The sequence below is a fragment of the Notolabrus celidotus genome, chromosome 13, assembly GCF_009762535.1.
Source record: "Notolabrus celidotus isolate fNotCel1 chromosome 13, fNotCel1.pri, whole genome shotgun sequence".
Taxonomy (NCBI): domain Eukaryota; kingdom Metazoa; phylum Chordata; class Actinopteri; order Labriformes; family Labridae; genus Notolabrus; species Notolabrus celidotus.
In genome coordinates, this window is record NC_048284.1 from 35,503,983 (window position 1) to 35,526,170 (window position 22,188).

At 47.3% G+C, this 22,188-nt stretch overlaps 1 protein-coding gene across 3 annotated transcripts in view; it reads left to right on the forward strand.

The window, feature by feature from the left end:
• The first annotated feature begins 231 nt into the window (after positions 1 to 231).
• Positions 232 to 22,188, forward strand: part of cdk19 (cyclin-dependent kinase 19) — an 86,698-nt gene continuing 64,741 nt past the window's right edge. The window contains exons 1-2 of one of the 3 annotated variants that reach the window (XM_034698841.1): positions 232 to 475; positions 9,311 to 9,386. In XM_034698841.1, the coding sequence (XP_034554732.1) occupies positions 348 to 475; positions 9,311 to 9,386 (204 nt within the window). In that variant the 5' untranslated portion in view covers positions 232 to 347. The remainder of the gene's footprint in view (positions 476 to 9,310; positions 9,387 to 22,188) is intronic. The other 2 variants (XM_034698840.1, XM_034698842.1) reach the window with 2 other exon arrangements.

Sequence of the window (22,188 nt, forward strand, 5' to 3'; positions counted from 1 at the left end):
ATGCATGCTTGTATGCCATGAAACCTAAAGCACCGATGGCTGCATGTATGAAGAGCGTTCATGAGTACGCAAAGTGCAGCAAACCGTAGAAAGAAACGCGGGTTGTAGTTCTCTACATCAGCTCCTGTGAGCTGAAGAACAGCAGCGCCTGCACCACGGAACTACACTACCCAGCGGCCCCTGCGCGCCAATTAGAAACGTCAACGAGCCAGTGAACATTAAGCGGAGCAGACCAAAATCCCAAACAAGGAAATGGTGGGGGAATAAAAGGAGCAGATGATTTAATTAATGCATGTAATAATTAATATTTTATTTTATTGTAAATTAAGACGTATTTATGGGTTGGAATGGATTACGACTTCAAAACAAAGCTGGCGGCCGAGAGAGAGAGAGTAGAAGATCTGTTCGAATATGAAGGTTGCAAAGTGGGTCGAGGCACCTACGGGCACGTTTATAAAGCTAGGCGCAAAGACGGGTAAGGAAACCGAGATCCGTGTGTTTGTGCTGACATGAGACTGACTGCAGGCTGCTGCTGTGTGTGACTCCTGAACGCTAGACCTGAACCTCCTGAAGCCATAACCCGGGTCTCTGTTTTTGTTTTCATGTAACGCACTCACTCACTCACCCTCCCTTTCCTCCTCCCCCTCCGCCTCACCCCCACCCCACCCCACCCCCTGCACAACAGAGAGAAGCAGCAGCTAATGTTTGACATGTGACAGGTCTGACTGTCACACAGGGGCTCAGATAGAGGCTCATGTGGACTCGGTCTGAGCCTGCACATGGACAGAGTGTCCTCCAGCTCTCACACTGAGCTCTGCTAAACTTTCTGCTGCTCCTCTGTATGCAGCTGGTCTTCTGTCCACTCTGTGACAGCGTGTCTGTTCCACAGTGAGAGCATGATCAGTGGGATCAGATGGAGCTGGTGTCCACTCTGTAACAGCGTGTCTGTTCCACAGTGACAGCATGATCAGTGGGATCAGATGGAGATGTTGTCCACTCTGTTACAGTGTGTCTATTCCACAGTGAGAACATGATCAGTGGGATCAGAAGGCGCTGGTGTCAACTCTGTGACAGCGTGTCTATTCCACAGTGAGAACATGATCAGTGGGATCAGATGGAGCTGGTGTCCACTCTGTGACAGCGTGTCTATTCCACAGTGAGAACATGATCAGTGGGATCAGATGGAGCTGGTGTCCACTCTGTGACAGTGTGTCTGTTCAACAGTGACAGCATGATCAGTGGGATCAGATGGAGCTGGTGTCCACTCTGTGACAGTGTGTCTGTTCCACAGTGACAGCATGATCAGTGGGATCAGATGGAGCTGGTGTACACTCTGTGACAGTGTGTCTGTTCCACAGTGACAGCATGATCAGTGAGATCAGATGGAGCTGGTGTCCACTCTGTGACAGTGTGTCTGTTCCACAGTGAGAACATGATCAGTGTGATCAGACGGAGCTGGTGTCCACTCTGTGACAGTGTGTCTGTTCCACAGTGACAGCATGATCAGTGGGATCAGATGGAGCTGGTGTCCAGTCTGCAGACTCACCTGACAGTCCCTCTGCTCTGCAGTGAAGTGCAGTACAGGGTGTGGTGTGAGGATCTGGGTTGGATGTTGCATGTATTTTTAGTTCATCATTGAGGTCAGTGGTATTGGGTTATAACGATGCACCTTTGATTATTCTAACGACGCATTATTTTCCAACAAACACACTCCACCAGTGCTGCAGGATATCATCAGCATAACATCAGGACTGGCATCAGCAGGCACTAACAATGTGACTTGTGTGTGATAAGGTGAGTTTTATCACACTTAGAGACGCTGTATGGGAGCATTTACAGTGACAGAAACAGACCGTCAAACAGCTGTTTGTAATGTTTGTGAAGAGCAGGTGATGTGAGGAGGAGCTCAACACACCTCTTTAACAGTTTAAAAGTGCGTCTGAAGAACCAGAAGAAAAGTTTTATGGTCAAATCAGAGTCAGAGGTCGTGAAACAGACTGTCACAAGAAGAGTAACGGGCACACTCTAGCACAGGAGAGACTTCCAATGAGAAAGGTGTGTTTATATCTCTGTCAGTATCAGACAATATAAATTTGAAGCGTCAGCATATCAGATCTTGTGAGTATCGTGCATACACTCCAAGTTATTCTGAGCGAGTATGATCTCATAAGCTTAGTAATCCTACCTGTCGTGTGTTTTGTATTTGTGTTATGTGACCCTGACTTTGAATGAGTTCTCCTTTATGATGAGAACTCGACCTTCTGTATAGGAACAGTGTAACCGTGCACCTGAACTCAACGTGCCAATGACAAAGTAAGGGAAGAGCTTTACCTCCGTTAAAAGATCACGACGGTATCGTCACTGTTTTATCTCTGCAGGGGCAGAAACCCAGGATCAGAACTCATCACAGGAGAGAGGACTGTATGCAGGATCAAACACTCTGTAAATATATAAAAATCAACTCTTTCTTTTGTGTTTAAACCAAGCGGCAACCTCCAGTCTTAAAATATGAAGCTCATGTAGAAGTGTTAAAAACTACAGTTCATCGAGCGTTCACTTGAGGCTGGCAGCAGAAACACCAGAAACACATACACACCCATTCAAAGAGACGATCTTTACAGCAGAAATAAACATGTTTACAGTAGGGATGGGAATTTACCGTAATCCTTGTAATCGATTACTTGAATTTCCCAATTATTTATTTTTTTAACCATAAACAAAAGTAAATAAATAAGAGTCTGTCGGACACAGAGCTACCGGACCAGAGTTGTAGTAAGTTCTGCTGCCTTTTCTTCAGACATCTCTTCCACTCTCATAGTCGTTGTTCTCTGTGATGGTAGCTTGGACTCCGGCTGGACTAACGCGATCAGCTCTTTGAAGCCTTCTCCTTCCACAGAACTTAATGGGAGCATATCTCCAGTTACTATGTTGGTTATTAGCAGGCTAATCTTCTCCGCTCTGGTTTCATCACAACGACGTGTGCTAACAGGGCGAGCAAAAGACGTGATGGGAGACTGTTATCTGCCTCCACTGTTTTCTCCTTGTGCTTTAAGTGTATGTGGTTAATCATCAAACTAGTGTTTCTATGGTATGTAAGTTTAACACCACATATCTTACACTGCACACTAACTTCATCGTTTTTTCAAAGTACTTCCAGACATCACTTTTTTTAGCTGACATGTCTCAGGTGTCACAGACGGTTCTGTGTTTGTCGTGCTTTAGCTTTCAGTTGAATAACGTGTTTATAGAGAGTTGCCGTAGCTGCTGTAAAACAGTTGTTTTTGCTGAAATCTGACTCAGTGTGTTCTAAAACTGAAACCATGGCCGGAGAAGTCAAACGTTTATACCCCGTTAGTTATTTTCCTACCTAGAATATTCAGTTAGGCGAAAACAAAAAGCACATGGTCACACATGTAACGCTGTATGAGTTCAAGTTATGTTGCCAGGTGAGCGAGGAACAAAATGCTACTCGAATAATGGGCTCCATGGCGAGTACTCGAGTAATCGTACCCATCCCTAGTTTACAGCCTGGTTCAAAAAAACGTTTAGGTCTGAGTAGCTCATCTCTCTATCAGCACACACTGTGGGGGGGAGTTTATTATAACTTGTTACTTTCGAAGACATAAACTTATGAGTTTTGTCCATAGACTGTATAAATATGGACGTAGTATCCGTGATGTCACCCATCTGTTCCTGAAGCGCTGTTTTGAGGCCAATCGTCACGGCAGCCATATTGCTGCTGTCGAGTGATTTTGATGTAAAGAGGCGGGCTTTGAGCCTCCTAGCCAACAGCTGCAGTGTTCCTGTCTGTCAATCAAGTCAGCTGTGCCTCTCATTGGAAGACTCATTATCTCAATATTTTTGAAATTACTGCGTTAGAAGAATTCAGCCCCCATACAGTGTGAGCTGATCGAGAAATGATCTATCCAGACTCCACTGGTCTTTTGTACCAGACTGTAAACATGTTTATTTCTGCTGTAAAGATCGTCTTCTTTGAATTGATGTGTATGTGGTTTCCGGTACTTCCGGAGCCAGCCTCAAGCGGATCCTCGATGAACTGCAGTTTTTAACACTTACTCATTGGACTCATATTTTTAGACCGGAGGTTGCCGCTTGGTTTTGCCCAAATAAGGGCATGGCTGACTTGACTGACAGGCGGGAACACTGTAGCTGTTAGCGAGGAGGCTAAAGGCCCGCCTCTTTACCTCACACTAGCTCCACAGAAGTTAGGTTGAGTTCAGCATTTCCAATATGGCACCCTCTGACGATCGGCTTCAGAAACAGATGGGTGACGTCAACGTCCATTGTTTATACAGACTATGGTGTATTCATCTGAATGTCTCTCACTAAACAATCAGTGGCTTCTTCGAGCCTGTGCCGGTTTAAAACCATTCATTCTCCTAAAAAGTGCTAAAAGTACCAACCTGTCAAGATAAGTCTTTATATGTTAATAGTAACACACAAGATATCATATTTTTAACTCTTCTTTTAGTCAGGTGTTAGCTTTAAAAGTATTTACACACAAACCTGTGTTGACAAATAAAACAGGGATACACATGCAGAGAATAATTCTCCTCTCCACTCAACATTCTGTGTTTCACTCGTCAAAAGTGATGTCAGAATGCCACTATTTGACTCCAGCATGAGGAAATAGCGCCCTCTAGCTTGGCTAATAAAAACTTGGTCTAAATATCAGTCGACCCTGGTCTCCCCAAGCGGAATCCTCTGGCCGCGAGAATTGAAGCCAATGCAGAAGTGTTATAAACTGCAGTTCATTGAGTGTCCACTAGAGGCTGACTGCAGAAACACAGGAAACCACATACACACCCATTCAAAGAGCTGGTTTGGATCTGAATAGCTCATTTCTCTATCGGCACACGCTGAAGAGGGGGTGACGTTTTACATAACGCAGCAGTTCAGAACATATTAAGATTATGAGTTTTCCATAATTAGAACAGCTGACTTGATTGACAGGTAGGAACACTGTAGCTGGTAGCCTGGAGGCTAAAGCCCGCCTCTTTACCTCACACTAGCTCCACGGACGTTACGTTGAGTTCAGCATTTCCAATATGGCACCCACCACGATCGGGTGATGTCATGGATACTATATCCAGTTATTATAAAATCTATGGGTTCTCTAATCCCTCTGACCTTTCAGCCTGGATTATAATCTGAGTTATTATCCCCCTCGCTAACACACCTGTGCATGAAGAGCTGTGTATTCTCGTCCTCTCATGGTTTCAGTGTATTTGGTTCAAACTGTGAAAAAGGAGGCTGGTGATGAAGCATCTAACCCACACTCTAGCCGTGGCTCAGTGGTACAGTGGCTGGTCTCTCAATCTGAAGGTTGGTGGTCCAATCCCAGCTCACACCGTTCCACATGAGCAAGACGCTGAACCCCAAACTGCCCCCGGTGCTGTGCCAGCGGTGTGTTAGTTAATACTGATGGTGAGTGTGTGAGTGTGGTAGTGTGTGAGCGTATGAGTGTGACATGCAGTGTTTGTAGTAATGACGTTATCACTGGGTCAGGTATCTGCCACACTGATGAGTTTAAAGGACTGAGAGCCTGTGGTTCAGGCTGCCACAGGACAGTGATTACATTATCTCCGTCCAGCAGCCTGTCCACATCAGTACAGGGACCAAGCTTCAGCCTGAGAACCAGAGTGCTCTCAGAGGTGAAGTGTAGTAGGATCAGATGTGTGAGTGCTCTTGTTTTGGTGTGTTACAGTAACCTATGTGTCACTGTTTCAGGGAATCCTTCCCTCCATTCAGACCTTACTCACTGAAGGTGTTTTTCGACCTGTGGACCCAGGGTCTTAATTTAGTTCAGAGGTAGATAACCTGTGGTCTTAAATTTGTGATCTGCTGATGAACGGCCTATTTCACTTTAATTCTTGTTTTCAATAAATTGCTTACTCACATTTTTTTTGTCTCACTCCCATTTCTTCTTTTTGCATTTTAAAACTCAACTTAGAAACTTATTAAGATCCAACAGTGTTTTTCGACCGGAGGAACTTTACCCCTAAACTACGTGCGTTTCAACCTGTGAACCCAGGGTCTAAATTTAGTTCAGGGGTAGATAATCTCCCCCCTAAAAAGCCCCTGCTAGGGGGGTGGTACTTTTCAAAGGTCCCGGGACTTTCAGAGGGCGGGGCCTGCAATGCTGAACGTGTCTGATTGGTAGATTAACCACAGTGTTTTTATTCCTCCCTCCGTCCACAATAACATCACACACATCTGTGATTCACTTGATTTCTCTTTCTTTCATTAGTTTTGATTTATTCTATCTTTTTTGTATGTGTGTGTACTTTTCAAAAGAAGAAGCTGTGATTCTCTTGATTTAGCAGCTTGTAACAGTAGTCTTCTCTCAGACCACCGTGAATGCGTCTCTCCCGGTGTTATGGTTTTAAAAGTGACCCTGTAAACTGGAGACCTTCAGCTGAACGTGTCAGTGTTTGTGGAGTTTACACAGCTGTTGAAACACAGAGGGAGTTCCTGGGAATGCAAACTAGTTTAGTTTTTATTAAGATTTCTAAATATCCTCATCAGATATTTAATGATCGTCTAAAGACGTTTATGAGGGATGCATCCGGCTGAAAGTCTCCAGTTAACAGGGTCGCTGTTTAAACCAAAACACCGGCCGATCTCTGCCACGGCTTTTTGAGTTCAAAAGGATTTTAAAGCCGTGTTGAAACGTCTTTGCTACTCGCGCTTATCTCCTCTCACGTGTTGATTCAGTGAATCCATCTGTGATGAAATATAGCACCATCTAAAACAGACCAGCTGAGTCTCTTCATGCTAACAGGCTAACTGTTGTGTTGCTCATAATCATACCTGCCTGTCCGTCTGCTTCTATGGTGTCATCTGTGATGAATGTCATTCCTCTTTGTTTTACTGCCCTCTACTGGTCTGGTGGTGTAGTGCATTTACTTTGTTTTTCTCCATACGTCACTGGCCTGATTTACACAATCTACCCGGGATTTATCCAGTCATCTTCAGTGAACTGCCTCACTGAAAACTTTAACAGCGTGTTTCGAGGCCTACTGGATTCAGTAGCCCCCGTTAATACTTGAAGTGCCCTCCAAAGAGTCCTTTGCCCTGGCTAAACGAAGATTTACTGACATTGAGAAAGGACTCTTGGAAAATGGAGCGTCAGTGGCGTCACTTCGGACTTGAAGTGTACTATCAAGCGTGGCAGGATAGTCTGACTACCGATCAGTCTAGAATGTCGGCCGCAAAGGCGGCTTACTACTCGGATCTAATCATGAGCAATAAGCATAACCCTAGACTGTTATTTGATACTGTATCTAAGCTCACACAATGTCATCAGTCAGTCATAGCACTGAACTGTCAGCCCAGGATTTCTTGGTGTATTTTAATGATAGGGTTGAAGACATCAGAAACAGGATACCTTAGTACTCCACCGGTGTCTCAGTGTGTTTTTGCCATGCCCGATTACACAGGACTAGGTCTATCTGAGTCTGAGCCCATCTCTTTTGATGATCTGTCCAAGGTTGTTATCGCAGCAAGATGTATGTACCACCTGTTCTTTGGATCCTGTACCATCCTGGGTTGTTAAAGATCTATGGTCTACATTAGGGATATATGTTGTCACAATCCTGAATTAGTCACTCCTTTCTGGAGTTTTTCCATCTTGTTTTAAAACTCCTGTGGTTAAACCCCTACTGAAAAAACCTGGCCTTGATGCAGTCTCTCTCACTAATTACAGACCTGTCTTAAACCTGTCTTTTCTGTCCAAGGTTTTTGAGAAGGTGGTGTCAAACCAGCTCTTGGAGTACCTATCTGCACATAATCTCTTTGAGCCATTACAGTCTGCATCCCGAGTGAATCACTCCACAGAAACAGCACTGACCAAGGTATTGACTCAACACCAGTGTTATTGTTACTGGATGTTAGTGCAGCCTTTGATACAGTGGACCACTGTATACTGTTAGACAGACTGGAGAAATACTTTGGCATCTCAGGTCAAGTGCTTCAGTGGTTGAGATCTTACCTGTCAGAAAGATCTCAGCAGGTTTTATTTAATAACGTGGTCTCAGAGTCTTGTGATGTAAGGCATGGGGTTCCTCAGGGCTCTGTCCCAGGACCACTGCTGTTTTCATTGTACCTGGCACCACTGGGTCACATTTTGTGTTCTTGTGGGATTGTTTTAATTGTTATGCAGTTGTATATGTCGATTGTTGCAGGAAATGGATCTGCTGCATTGAAACTTGAGTCCTGTCTGGCTGCTGTTAGAGGCTGGTTGTTGTCAAACTTCCTGCTTCTCTGCCAAGACTGAAATGACGGTTGGCAGCCCAGCAAGACTGAGTCATTCGTATGATGGTTTCACTCTGTCACTTGATGACTGTGTATTGGTGTTTCCTTGAAATGAACAACACATGGATAGTTTCCTGTTCTGTGTTGAACATGTCTGAACAAGGCCTCAGCTCCACACTCCACCCACACAGAAACATGCCCCCCAGCAGTGCCCGGGAGCTCCTGGTCTACCTGAGGTTTAGGGCTCATCTGTTATGCCGTGTGTTCAGGGTTTCTGTGGACAGAGTCTGATACTCTGCAGCAGAGAGGGGATAAACATGTTGATGATGTGAGTTTGACTGGATTGATGTGATGAGCTGTTTTGATCATCTGTGCACCTCAATTAGTCTCAGAGCCGAGTGCTCGAGAGCCCAGTTAATCCATGACCATCTCCAATGCAGATCAGGCTGCAGAGGTTTGATCCGGACACTGTGAGGACCTGTTTGGGCTGCTGCATGAATGAAGCTGTTATTGGAGGCTGTCCACAGATTGTGTCTTAATCACGTCTCTCAGGACGGTTCCACACAGTGTGTTGTCTCCTCTCTGTGCTCTCTCAGGTTCATGCTGCAGAACACTGCTTATCTTCAGAATCAATACTTGGCTGCTGAGTGTGTTCTGCCCTGCAGGCTCACATTTCTCTGATTAACCGGATTTCATCCACAACTGTATTACACAAAGGCAAATGACTTTCTGCAAACGCCAGACAGTGAAAACAAAGGCAGGGTGCAGCCAGGGTGGAGCATCTGTCTGCAGGAGGAGTGCTCCGTGGTTCCTGGGTGCCAGATGATTCCTCTAATGGCAGGGATTCCTCGTTGGCAGTCAGACTCTATCTCACGGCTCGTTCATCCTGCCAGAACCCCTCCTCCGGCGGTGATAATCGCAGCCCACAGAGCCAGATCCGTGGTCAGAGTCCATTAGGTCTCTGCTGTAAGGGGAGCTGGTGAAGACTAACTGTGCAGTCTGGTAATGCTGGTCTCTCTTCTTCTCTCAACAGGAAAGACGAGAAGGAGTACGCACTGAAACAAATAGAAGGCACCGGAATATCAATGTCTGCCTGCAGAGAGATCGCTGTAAGTCACAGCTTTAATTACCCCACAGTGTGTCTCTGAGGCCTGTGTCCCTGTGTACCCTAAAGACTGTGTCCCCTAAACACTGACCTGGGTCCCCTAAACATTGAACTGTGTCTCCTAAACACTGACCTGTTTCCCCTAATTACTGACCTGTGTCCCCTAATCCCTGACCTGTGTCCCCTAAACACTGACATGCGTCCCCTAAACACTGACCTGTGTCCCCTAAACACTGACATGCGTCCCCTAAACACTGACCTGTGTACCCTAAATACTGACCTGAAATACTGACCTGTGCCCCCTAAACATTGATCTGTGTCTCCTAAATACTGACCTGTGTCCCCTAAACATTGACCAGTGTCTCCTAAATACTGACCTGTGCCCCCTAAACATTGACCTGTCTCCTAAATACTGACCTGTGCCCCCTAAAAATTGATCTGTGTCCCCTAAACACTGAACCGTGTCCCCTAAACATTGACCAGTGTCTCCTAAACACTGACCTGTGTCCCCTAAACTCTGACCTGTATCCCCAAGTACCTTACCTGTGTCCCCTAAACACTGACCATTGTCCCCTAAACATTGAACTGTGTCCCGTAAATACTGACCTGTATCCCCTAATCCCTGACCTGTGTACCCTAAACACTGACATGCGTCCCCTAAACACTGACCTGTGTCCCTTAAACACTGACCTGTGTCCCCTAATCCCTAACCTGTGTCCCCTAAACGCTGACCTGTGTCCCCTAATCATTGACCTGTGTCCCCTAAATGCTGACCCGTGTCCCCTAAACATTGACCTTTGTCCTCTAAACACTGACCTGAGTTGAGGTCACAGAGCGATGCACTCGGGCTGCTCTCCCGTTCAAACACTTGTTTGTAGAAAGAGCCTGAGGTCCTGGAATTTCCCGTCTGAATGTTGGAGTTAGTGTTAGTGTTTTTCCCAAGCTTTAGGCACGACATAATGTTGTCTAACCATTGTGTGTGTGTGTGTGTGTGTGTGTGTGTGTGTGTGGGCGAGGCAGCTTCCCTCTGAGTAACGTGTACTCTGTCTGCTGTATTCACTCTTTAGTTTACTCTATTATTTCTTTGTTCCATCATTCTTATCTCCTCTTTCTCTAGGTACATGTATTCTGTCCTGCTGTGGGAGCAGGTGTGTCATACAGTGGACTGAGTTAAAGATGATGTGTAGTGTATGTATCTCTCCCTCTTCTGGTTTCAGTGACCTTGTAGAGATCAGCAGCTTAGAGATGCTCTCTCCAGCTCTGGATCACAGGACAGGATGTTGCTCCACTTTTCCCTCTGAGAGATTGTTGGGGTCAAGTAGCTCCTCAGGCTGTGACCACATCTGTGCCCGCTAACTGTCATTATTCCCCACGACCATGACCAGCCTGAGACCACACTAACGTTTTTACCACAGTGTCAACAGGCAGAGGGGGAATGAGACGAACTACTTTCTTTGGAGTGATCTGATTTGAGGTGTGATCAGGTCGTCTCTGGCCTCACTTTTCCTGTTGAGACTTAATCACCTTTTTATGGGTTTTGACCAATCAGAATAAACTAGGATCCCAGTGTGTCAGTCTAAGCCTATAGCAGCATAACTAAGTCCTGGTCCAAGCTTGATCCAGCTCTAACTATAAGCTTTATCAAAAAGGAAAGTTTGAAGCCTACTTTTAAAAGTAGAGAGGGTGTCTGCCTCCTGGACCCTGACTGGTAGATGAGTCCAAAGGAGAGGGGCCTGATAACTGAAGGTTCTACCTCCCATACTACTTTTATGTGGTGTGAATGGGTGAATGTGACGAGTAGTGTAAAAGAGCTTTGAGTGGTCTATAGAAGAACAAGTCCACTTGTGTTGTTTAAATGTTGCAGATGTTAGTCCGGTCGTTGTTTAGAGCAGGGGTTCCCAAAGTGTGGGTCGGGACCAGGGGTGCAGCTCGCTCGGCTGGGGGTGAAACTTCCACAAAAACTGCTCCCCCTAGTGGCTGGCTGCAGTATAGGTCAAAAACTCTGTCTCCCCCATTTATTTGAATGGGGCTGCAGTCACACTTAAAAAAATAAATACACATGGTACGAATGTGTCTCACATCCGTATGCTGTGGTGATATGTAGTTAGTATTTGACTGTTTTGTGTTCAACGCCTCTTTTTTCTGAACAGTTTCTTTTTCGTTAGTTATTAGAGTTTAAAAACAGGGTTTTACATCCGGGTTTGCTTTGATGGACAGCTGCTGTAGAGAGAAACTCAGTAGGACCTCGGGACGGTACGCTGTAAGGCGGAGCTCGTTACCTTGGCAACACAGAAATTCTCTACTCTGCAGAATCTGGCTGCAGAATGGCTGCGCATTGGAACAGGGTTTTTTGGCTTCAAAACGGTACAAAGGGAAAAGGCGGAGCAACGCTGTCCATTTTATATACAGTCTATGGTCGGGACCCCCTGGGGGGGTTGCGAAACACAGATGGGGGGTCCTGAGAAGTCGTCCAGAATGTTTGTTTTTTAAGTTATCTAAAAATAGTACATTTTACCCATTATAGTCAAACATATGGACAAAAACAGACGCTAACCTTGAAATAAAACCTTGAAAATATAAAATGTAATGAGTTTTCTGCCTTTCTTTTCTTCAGATGACTCCTAAGTTAGAGTTAGTTAGGGTTAGTGAACAAACACAGGAAACACAGACACATGCTCATATAGGTAGGGTCATTTTCTGCAGACCAGCTAAATGAAGACACATTAAATCACTTTGAGGGACAGTGGGGGTCGAGAGTCTTCGGCACCTGTATTTTGGGGGTCGTGGGCTGAAATGTTTGGGAACCCCAGGTTTAGAGGGTTCAGTAGCTCAGTCTGTATGGACTTGGGAACCAGAGGCTTGTGGATGGACTGCCAGCTGGAGAGGTGCAGGTTTACTTCCTGAGCACTGCGTAGGGGCTCTTCAGCAAGGCAACCAACCCCCAAATGTCCCTCCCTGCCCCCCTTACTGTGACCTCATGTGTCTGCATTCCTCAATTTGGATGCTGCTTTTGCATGAGAGTGTATGTGTGTGTGTTAACCATAGACTGTATAAAATATAGAAAATATAGACATTAAATTCATTAAACTTAAGGAGGAGGAGAATGTGTCGCAGAGCCAGGAGAGTAAGAGAAGAATCAAAGGTGATGAAGAGTATGTGAGACTGTTTCATGGGTTTCAGCTGACCCTGCAGTGTGTGTGTGTGTGTGTGTGTGTGTGTGTGTGTGTGTGTGTGTGTGTGTGTGTGTGTGTGTGTGTGTGTGTGTTATCTGAGGCGGGGGTGGTGCAGCCTGCAGGGCGAGTCAGAGGGCCACTCTGCAGATCCAGGCGGAATGTGGCCCCCCTGACAGGCGGTTATGTAAGGCGTCTCTGGTTTCCAGTGTAACGTGGTCACCTGCAGGGAGACTGTGAGCCATGTGGTGCAAACACTGTCAGTGACACTGTGCAAACACTCCTTCTAATACTGAGTAAACTCTCTCTACCATACCTCTAAGAACCATCTAACCCCGAGCTGCACATTAACGCTTCACCTTTACTCCCACGTGCAGAGGTCCGTCTCTGTGAGGGAGCAGAAGAAGAGCTCTCTGTCACTCATGAATCACCTGTCAGCTCACAGCGGCCTCTCAGAGCTTCATTTCAATCATTAGTGAGGAGGATTCTGCACTTTAGACTCAGAGCCATCCCAGACCAACAGACCGTCACACACTGAGTCACTGAGTCAGCCTTCAGAGTTCATTGAGGTTTATTACAGGGACGCCTCATCCTCCGTAACAAAGAGGGTTCCTCCCTGAGGCTGCTAGCAACGGGACACAGCAGCTCAGCTTCAGACAGGAGGGGCTGCAAGCTGAGCTGCTGTTAGCTTACCAGCTGGCTAACAGCCTTCTGCTGGTTGAATAGGTTCAAAAAAGCATTGATACGACTTCAACCATTAACAGGGGAGTTAGCTGGGTTAGAATCAGAATCAGAAATACTTTATTAATCGTGGGGGATCCATGTATAAAATAAATACATGGTTGAAGTCCCCGGAGATCAGGAAGAGGGCACTCTGGTGGTCTGTCTGGAGATCGGGAAGAGGGCACTCTGGTGGTCTGTCTGGAGATCAGGAAGAGGACACTCTGGTGGTCTTTTCTGGAGATCAGGAAGAGGGCACTCTGGTGGTCTGTCTGGAGATCAGGAAGAGGGCACTCTGGTGGTCTGTCTGGAGATCAGGAAGAGGGCACTCTGGTGGTCTGTCTGGAGATCAGGAAGAGGGCACTCTAGTGGTCTGTCTTGAGATCAGGAAGAGGGCACTCTAGTGGTCTGTCTGGAGATCAGGAAGAGGGCACTCTGGTGGTCTTTTCCGGAGATCAGGAAGAGGGCACTCTGATGGTCTGTCTGGAGATCAGGAAGAGGGCCTTCTTGTGGTCTGTCTAGAGATCAGGAAGAGGGCACTCTGGTGGTCTGTCTGGAGTCTATCTATGGCAGCGTTGAGAACGTTGGATGCCGTTGTCAGGTTGGCAGAGGGGGGATGTAAACAGCTACCAGTATGACATGTGAGATCTCCCTGTGTAGATAATATGGTCGGAGGCCCACAGCGCTCTCGCTGCTATCCCGGTCTGCCCAGACAGTCTGGAAGCCGCCAATGGAGACGTTGTGGTCGGGTATATCCTGATGCAGCCACGTTTCTGTGAAGCACACCATGCTGCATTCCTGAAACTCCGTCCAACTCCTGGATAGTCCTGTTAGCTGGTCCATCTTATTATCCAGAGATCTCACGTTGCCCATGATGAGAGAGGAGAGACACGGCTTCTATCTCCTCTCCATAAACCTCCGTCTCCTTATACCAGCTCTCCTCCTCGTAGCTCTATGCCTCCTCTGCCTCCGTGCGTCCTAAATCTCCAGAGTTCTGCAAGAACATCCAGCGGTTAAGCCGACGAGCAGGCCGGCTTCAGCTCGACCAGCTGAGCATGAGTAAAAACAAAACAAAGGTTTGATGGGACCACTGTGACAGTCTGCTCCATGTCAGACTGCCTCTGAGCCTGATGTGGGGTCCTGATGGAGACAAGTTCACTTCCTCTCTAAACTCAGAGTAACAAAGACCTTCACTCTCAGGCTCTTTCATTTAAAGGAGCAGTTCTGCAAACTGAGTGTTTACTGTACGGTGAAGAGGAACAAGCTGAGTCTGAGTGTGATCTCCATCCACGAGGAAGATGACCTCCGCTCACTCTGCACCCTGCACACACAGTGAGAGAGAATACACACAGCAGGACTGCAGCCTCTGTATGTAGGGTGCCTGTTCTACCAGCTGAGCCGCACCGCGCCCCGTACCTGGCCATGGTGTGGGAAACACTGACACACACAGAGCTCCACTCTGCTGAATCACTGACGTCACAGACGGACGGCAGGAAGTGAAGACTGACTGTGATCATTAGCCGACCCCGCTCTCTGTTGAAACATTTAAAGAGCCTTTCAATCCTTCCTCTGCAGAAACACAGGTGAAGCACAGAGCGGCCCTCCTCTACCTCTCACCTGTTCAACACTAACAAATCAACACAGAACCTAGGGAGCACAGATGAGACACTCACAGACTTCCTCCAGAGTCACATGAACTCTGTGTTGTTTGGTATCAGGGTGTCTGCTTGAGCTGCTGAGACCTGCAGCTCATCAGAGGGTCAGATCCTCAGTCTGGATCAGCTAGTTACGATGAGGACAAGCTGTGTGGAGTACTTTGCCTTCAGTGAGCGCTCATGCAGCGCTCTGACAGACTCCAAAAACAAGTTTGGATTGATGTGACTGATCAGATGTTGAGTGAAGGTACGGAGGAGGATTTATTAGATCTGCTGAGTCACAGCAGCTCAGAGACCTTCAGCCGCCTCTTGACCGAGGTGTGTGCCGGACTTGATGAAGGACTGAGAGAGAAGTGATTGATCTCATTGTGAACCAGAGTATCATCATGAAGCAGACGGGGTGGACAGGTGCCAGCAGCGCTCGGCCTCCACGCTGCTTCTTTGTTTGTTGTTGTTGTTGTTGTTGTTGTTGTTGCATGTGCAGTAAAGCCTCCTCACAGCTCATGTTCATGTGTTCATTGTTCATGAATCATTCATCCCCTCCAGATGAACCTGCATGCTGCTTCTTCATCACTTCACCATGAACAGCATCTCACAGAGAGCAGCAGCAGCTCAGGAACAGAGGAGGAACGTTACTCTGTGGTCACATTGTTAGTTTAGGATTGTCTGTGCTGCGGTCCTGAAAGCAGACTGACAGGTTTAGAGTCTGCAGGATCAACCTCTCACACAGACACCTCCTGAGCACACTGTGTTGAATGAAAACCAGCTGACAGACATGACAGCAGCAGAGATTCCACACTGCTGGAGCTCTGTTAGTGTGTGTTATCCTTACTGTTACACACTTTGACTCAGGTTCAGTCTGCAGGAAGACCTCTGAACTCTGACTCAGTCTGATGAAGATCTACCTGAACAGACGGACGCCTTTAATGTTGATCTGCATGAAAAGTGTTCACAGAGCTGATCTCTGAGGAAACATCTGGTATCATAGATCAGGGGTTCCCAAAGTGTGGGTCAGGACCCCCCTGGGGGGTCGCGGGACACAAATGGGGGGGGGCCGTGAGATGTCTTCCAGAATGTTTGTTTTTGTAATTGATCTAAAAAATAGTACATTTTACCCATTATAGTACAAATATCAACAGAAATAGTAGCTTAACTTGAAATAAAACCTTGAAAATAGAACATCTAATGAGTTTTTTTCTGCCTTTCTTTTTGGCAGATGACTCCTGACTGACTTCCGCTTATCCAGGGTCAGACGTCTGACCAATAAAGTGAAGAAGGCTATAAAAACATTTGGGGTTTTTGGGAGGACCATCGCATGAGGAGGTGCCACAAAAAGTGCAACTAATGGAGTTGGTTCTAGGGACACTCGAAGTGCTCTTGAAAGAATGTCAAAAACATGACACCACAAATTTTGTAGGGCTGAGCGGGACCAAAGAGTATGAAGAGAGACGTGTTCTTGATACAATGAGACACTGAGTCTGACCCTGGGTCCATGTTAAGGTCTGAGCCGGTGTTAGGTGTGTTGTACTGTATAAAATATGGACGTAGTATCCTTGACGTCACCCATCTGTTTCTGAAGCGCTGTTTTGAGGCCAATCGTCAGCAGCAGCCATATTGCTGCTGTCGAGTGATTGTGAGGTAAAGAGGCGGGCTTTGAGCCTCCTGGCCAACAGCTACAGTGTTCCTGTCTGTCAGTCAAGTCAGCTGTGCCTCTCATTGGAAGACTCGTAATCCCAATATCTTTAAAATGACCTTGTTATGAATAAATTCACCCCCTGTACAGTGTGTGCCGTAGAGGTGTGCGATATGAAAAATAAATCATATCACAATTTTTTTTTGGCAAAATCACGATTTTATCACGATTCTTTCATTGAGATTATTCAGAGTATTTAACAAGTCATTAACCAGTAAAACAAACCACTGTACTTATTTAAAATCACAGCCTTAAAAAGATAAAAGGATAAACGATCATTTCAGACAGGATAATGTTCAAACACTTTTAATTTAGTTCAGCAATTTAGAAAACTTGTGCCAAGTACAATTACCTTCAAACAAAAATATTAACATGCATAACTTCAAGTTCTTTCAGTTTTAACCTTTTTCTTTTCTTAACTCAAAATGAAAAACAACTTCAACACAACATTAAAGTAAGGAGCACACTTGCTGGGGGATCATGTCCTTTGAAGATAAAACGTTACTGCTTCAGTTCCATCTTTCCAGCGCTGACTTGTTTTCTCATACAGAGTGTCCTTATCAAACGCCTGTGTCAGAGTTGTTTGTTTTGCCTGTGTGGATGGCGGCACGACACCGCGCTCCTCGCCTTTTGACTCTCTGCATCCTGTTTGGGGTGCTGTCTCTTCAGGTGGTTAAATAAGTTAGTTGTGTTTCCATCCGAGGTGCGGACCTCCTCGTTGCAAACTTTGTAAATAACAGTTGTTTGTGTCCTGTCACTTTGGGAAAACCCAAACCAGTTCCATATTACCGAGGTAGAGTTTGTTTTAGGGACCAACTCCTCACTTTCACTTTCATTAGCAGCCATGCTTTCTCTCATGTAGTTGGGGCAAAAGGGGAGGGGGGATAAACAAACCAACACACTGCCTACAGCTCGCTCTGATTGGTTCATCCGTGTGTCTGTAGTGCTTACATGAAGCGGACTAACACATGGTGTGATTCAGCAGAAAAAAAAACCTTTGGATGCGGCTGTGCATGGGCACACAGACTTAAGGCACAACAAGGGATAGAATGTGCACTACAGCCGGTTCTATGATCTCCGTGCTTTGGCAGATCGTCGTCAACTTCTAATCCTTCACCATTTAAGATCGTCATATCGGACGCCCCTACTGTGCTGATTGAGAAATGATCTATCCAGACTACACTGGTCTTTTGAACCAGGCTGTAAACATGTTTATTTCAGCCTCAAGCGGATCCTTGATGAACTGCAGTTTTTAGCACTTCCGCATTGGACTCATATTTTTAGACCGGAGGTTGCAGCATGGGTGTGTCCTGCACTCTGACTCTGCTCCTGGTTGGAGCTGAACCGTGTAGAGAGTCAGACCTTCACAGGCTTGTGCTCGCTCTGAGTCATCACCTGTCAGTTGGTGAGTCAGACGTCGGGCTGGTGAAACCCACATATCTGTAGGACAGGTATTCATCCAGAGCTCGCCCTGGGGGCCTGATTCATGAAAGGGTTTTGTACCACTTCACCTGTACTAATGAGCCAAAGAGACATTGTGTAGCATTCAAAGCCCGCACTGAGGGTTTGAGCTTCAGCGTGAGAGAACAGCTGTGTGGAGAGTCCTTTGAAGATATTGTGCACTCCTTTGGAGACAGATAAACCTGTTTGAGGTCAAAGAGGCTCATCCCAAAAACAGTGCTGCTAACAGCCCTGCACAGTGTGAGTAACACTTTCTGCTCAGAGCTGCTGGTGGCTGTGCTGCAGAGTTCACAAAGGATGTGACGCTCAGAGAATCACATGATCAGGACAAAGATTCCCTCATGATGACCCAAAACAATAGATCTGTAAATAGAGCCTGTTAGCTACCTTCACTCTTATCGTCACAGTCAGGGGTTCAGTCCGGATCAACCTGTGTACATGAAGACTGTGCCGTGTCACACATCCGTTCTTTTATTTTTTACATGCATGTAAGCTGCTCCAGGAAGTGAGATGATATAAACTTTGTTATTAGTGTCTCATCTCTCATGAACAAAGAAGTGTCCGTCCATATCCAGCCCTGTGTGGACAGATCTGAACTCCATCGGGAGGAGAGCAGCAGAGAGAGCATCTCTGAGCAGCAGAGAGAGATGCTGACAGCTCATCTCCACAACCAGCTGCAAAACAAGAGCAGACTGCACAGAGCTGCAGAACTTTAATATCATTAGAGCAGCATGCTTTGTGAATCAGACCCCACCACTATCATCTCTCTCTCTCTCTCTCTTCATCTCCCTCTATCCCTCTCTCCAACACGGTCTCAGCAGATGTGTGTCTAACATGAGTCTGGTCCTGCCTGAGGTTTCTGCCTGTTAAAGGAAGTTTGTCCTTGCCACTGTAACTTTCTAAATGCTGCAAAGTGCTCTGCTCATTGTGGATTAAGATGAGATCAGACTGAGTCCTGTCTGTAAGATGGGACTGGATCTGATCCTGTCTTGATGTTGGGTCTTTGTTAATAATAGAACAGAGAGTACGGTCAAGACCTGCCCCGTTTGAGACGGAGCAGATAGCAGGGGCAGATGATGCACAGTTCATGGTGATGTTAGCAGCCTTTGTCAGTGTGCTGTTGTATTCATATTGTTCTGTTATGTTTACAAGCAGAAGTGCAGTGATTGAAGCGAGACGACTGATTTCCTTTGAAGGAACAGGCGTCCCTGTCTCATCCTCTGATGCTGGCACAGCGGGCCCGTTTTAGAGATCCGCTCTGCAGGGGAATCAGATAGATGGATTCTGTCGTGGAGTTGGTCGCATTCTTTTCCACAATAATCAGATCACACCATGACAGTCTCTCCTCAGGCCAACAGACACAAAAATTTTTCCTTTTGCTTTCTGAAGAAGTGACTGCTTAGAAGCAGTCTTTATCTCCTGCTATCAATCCCTGCTCAGACAAAGAGCTGCAGTGTTATGAAGCAGCACTCACTAAGGTAGATGAGCTGAGAGAGCTGCTCCAATGAACCCACTGTCTGAGGCTGCAGGGCCTTCACAGAGGAACCTACTTTGTGTTTACACTGTAGTGGTCTGAACATGATGTCGTGTTTCGTTGTCATTCCTTCAGTTTCTTTTTTAGTTCAATGAAGCTGAGCTGATGCAAACCAAACATGTGGGTGCTGAGATAATGAAAGACAATCAGACCCAAACGCTTTGGTTTGGTACCAGAACTGGTCCAAACACAGAGTCTAAAAATGACCACAAAAAGAGAGACAGGCTGCATGGAGCAGAGAGACAGGCTGCATGGAGCAGAGAGAGAGAGGCTGCATGGAGCAGAGAGACAGGCTGCATGGAGCAGAGAGAGAGGCTACATGGAGCAGAGAGACAGGCTGCATGGAGCAGAGAGAGAGAGGCTGCATGGAGCAGAGAGACAGGCTGCATGGAGCAGAGAGAGACAGGCTGCATGGAGCAGAGAGAGACAGGCTGCATGGAGCAGAGAGACAGGCTGCATGGACCAGAGAGAGACAGGCTGCATGGAGCAGAGAGAGAGGCTACATGGAGCAGAGAGACAGGCTGCATGGAGCAGAGAGACAGGCTGCATGGAGCATAGAGACAGGCTGCATGGAGCAGAGAGACAGGCTGCATGGAGCAGAGAGACAGGCTGCATGGAACAGAGAGAGACAGGCTGCATGGAGCAGAGAGACAGCCTGCATGGAGCAGAGAGACAGGCTGCATGTAGCAGAGAGAGACAGGCTGCACGGAGCAGAGAGACAGGCTGCATGGAGCAGAGAGACAGGCTGCATGGAACAGAGAGAGACAGGCTGCATGGAACAGAGAGAGACAGGCTGCATGGAGCATAGAGACAGGCTGCATGGAGCATAGAGACAGGCTGCATGGAGCATAGAGAGGCTGCATGGAGCATAGAGACAGGCTGCATGGAGCAGAGAGAGACAGGATGCATGGAGCAGAGAGAGAGGCTGCATGGAGCAGAGAGACAGGCTGCATGTAGCAGAGAGAGACAGGCTGCATGGAGCAGAGAGACAGGCTGCATGGAGCAGAGAGACAGGCTGCATGGAGCAGAGAGACAGGCTGCATGGAGCATAGAGACAGGCTGCATGGAGCAGAGAGAGACAGGATGCATGGAGCAGAGAGAGAGGCTGCATGGATTATAGAGACAGGCTGCATGGAGCAGAGAGAGACAGGCTGCATGGAGCAGAGAGACAGGCTGCATGGAGCAGAGAGACAGGCTGCATGTAGCAGAGAGAGACAGGCTGCATGTAGCAGAGAGAGACAGGCTGCATGGAGCAGAGAGACAGGCTGCATGGAACAGAGAGAGACAGGCTGCATGGAGCATAGAGACAGGCTGCATGGAGCAGAGAGACAGGCTGTATGGAGCATAGAGACAGGCTGCATGGAGCAGAGAGACAGGCTGCATGGAGCAGAGAGACAGGCTGCATGGAGCAGAGAGAGAGGCTGCATGGAGCATAGAGACAGGCTGCATGGAGCAGAGAGAGACAGGCTGCATGGAGCAGAGAGACAGGCTGCATGGAGCATAGAGACAGGCTGCATGGAGCAGAGAGACAGGCTGCATGGAGTAGAGAGAGACAGGCTGCATGGAGCAGAGAGACAGGCTGCATGGAACAGAGAGAGACAGGCTGCATGGAGCAGAGAGACAGGCTGCATGGAACAGAGAGAGACAGGCTGCATGGAACAGAGAGAGACAGGCTGCATGGAGCAGAGAGACAGCCTGCATGGAGCAGAGAGACAGGCTGCATGTAGCAGAGAGAGACAGGCTGCATGGAGCAGAGAGACAGGCTGCATGGAGCAGAGAGACAGGCTGCATGGAACAGAGAGAGACAGGCTGCATGGAACAGAGAGAGACAGGCTGCATGGAGCATAGAGAGACAGGCTGCATGGAGCAGAGAGAGACAGGATGCATGGAGCAGAGAGAGACAGGATGCATGGAGCAGAGAGAGACAGGCTGCATGGATTATAGAGACAGGCTGCATGGAGCAGAGAGACAGGCTGCATGGAGCAGAGAGAGACAGGATGCATGGAACAGAGAGAGACAGGCTGCATGGAGCAGAGAGACAGCCTCATGGAGCAGAGAGACAGGCTGCATGGAACAGAGAGACAGGCTGCATGGAGCAGAGAGAGACAGGCTGCATGGAGCAGAGAGACAGGCTGCATGGAGCAGAGAGACAGGCTGCATGGAGCAGAGAGACAGGCTGCATTGAGCAGAGTGACAGGCTGCATGGAACAGAGAGAGACAGGCTGCATGGAGCAGAGAGACAGGCTGCATGGAGCAGAGAGAGACTGGCTGAATGGAGCGGAGAGAGACAGGCTGCATGTAGCAGAGAGACAGGCTGCATGGAGCAGAGAGACAGGCTGCATGAAACAGAGAGTGACAGGCTGCATGGAGCAGAGAGACAGGCTGCATGGAGCAGAGAGAGACTGGCTGAATGGAGCGGAGAGACAGGCTGCATGGAGCAGAGAGACAGGCTGCATGGAGCAGAGAGAGACAGGCTGCATGGAGCAGAGAGAGACAGGCTGCATGGAGCAGAGAGAGACAGGCTGCATGGAGCAGAGAGAGACAGGCTGCATGGAGCAGAGAGAGATAGGCTG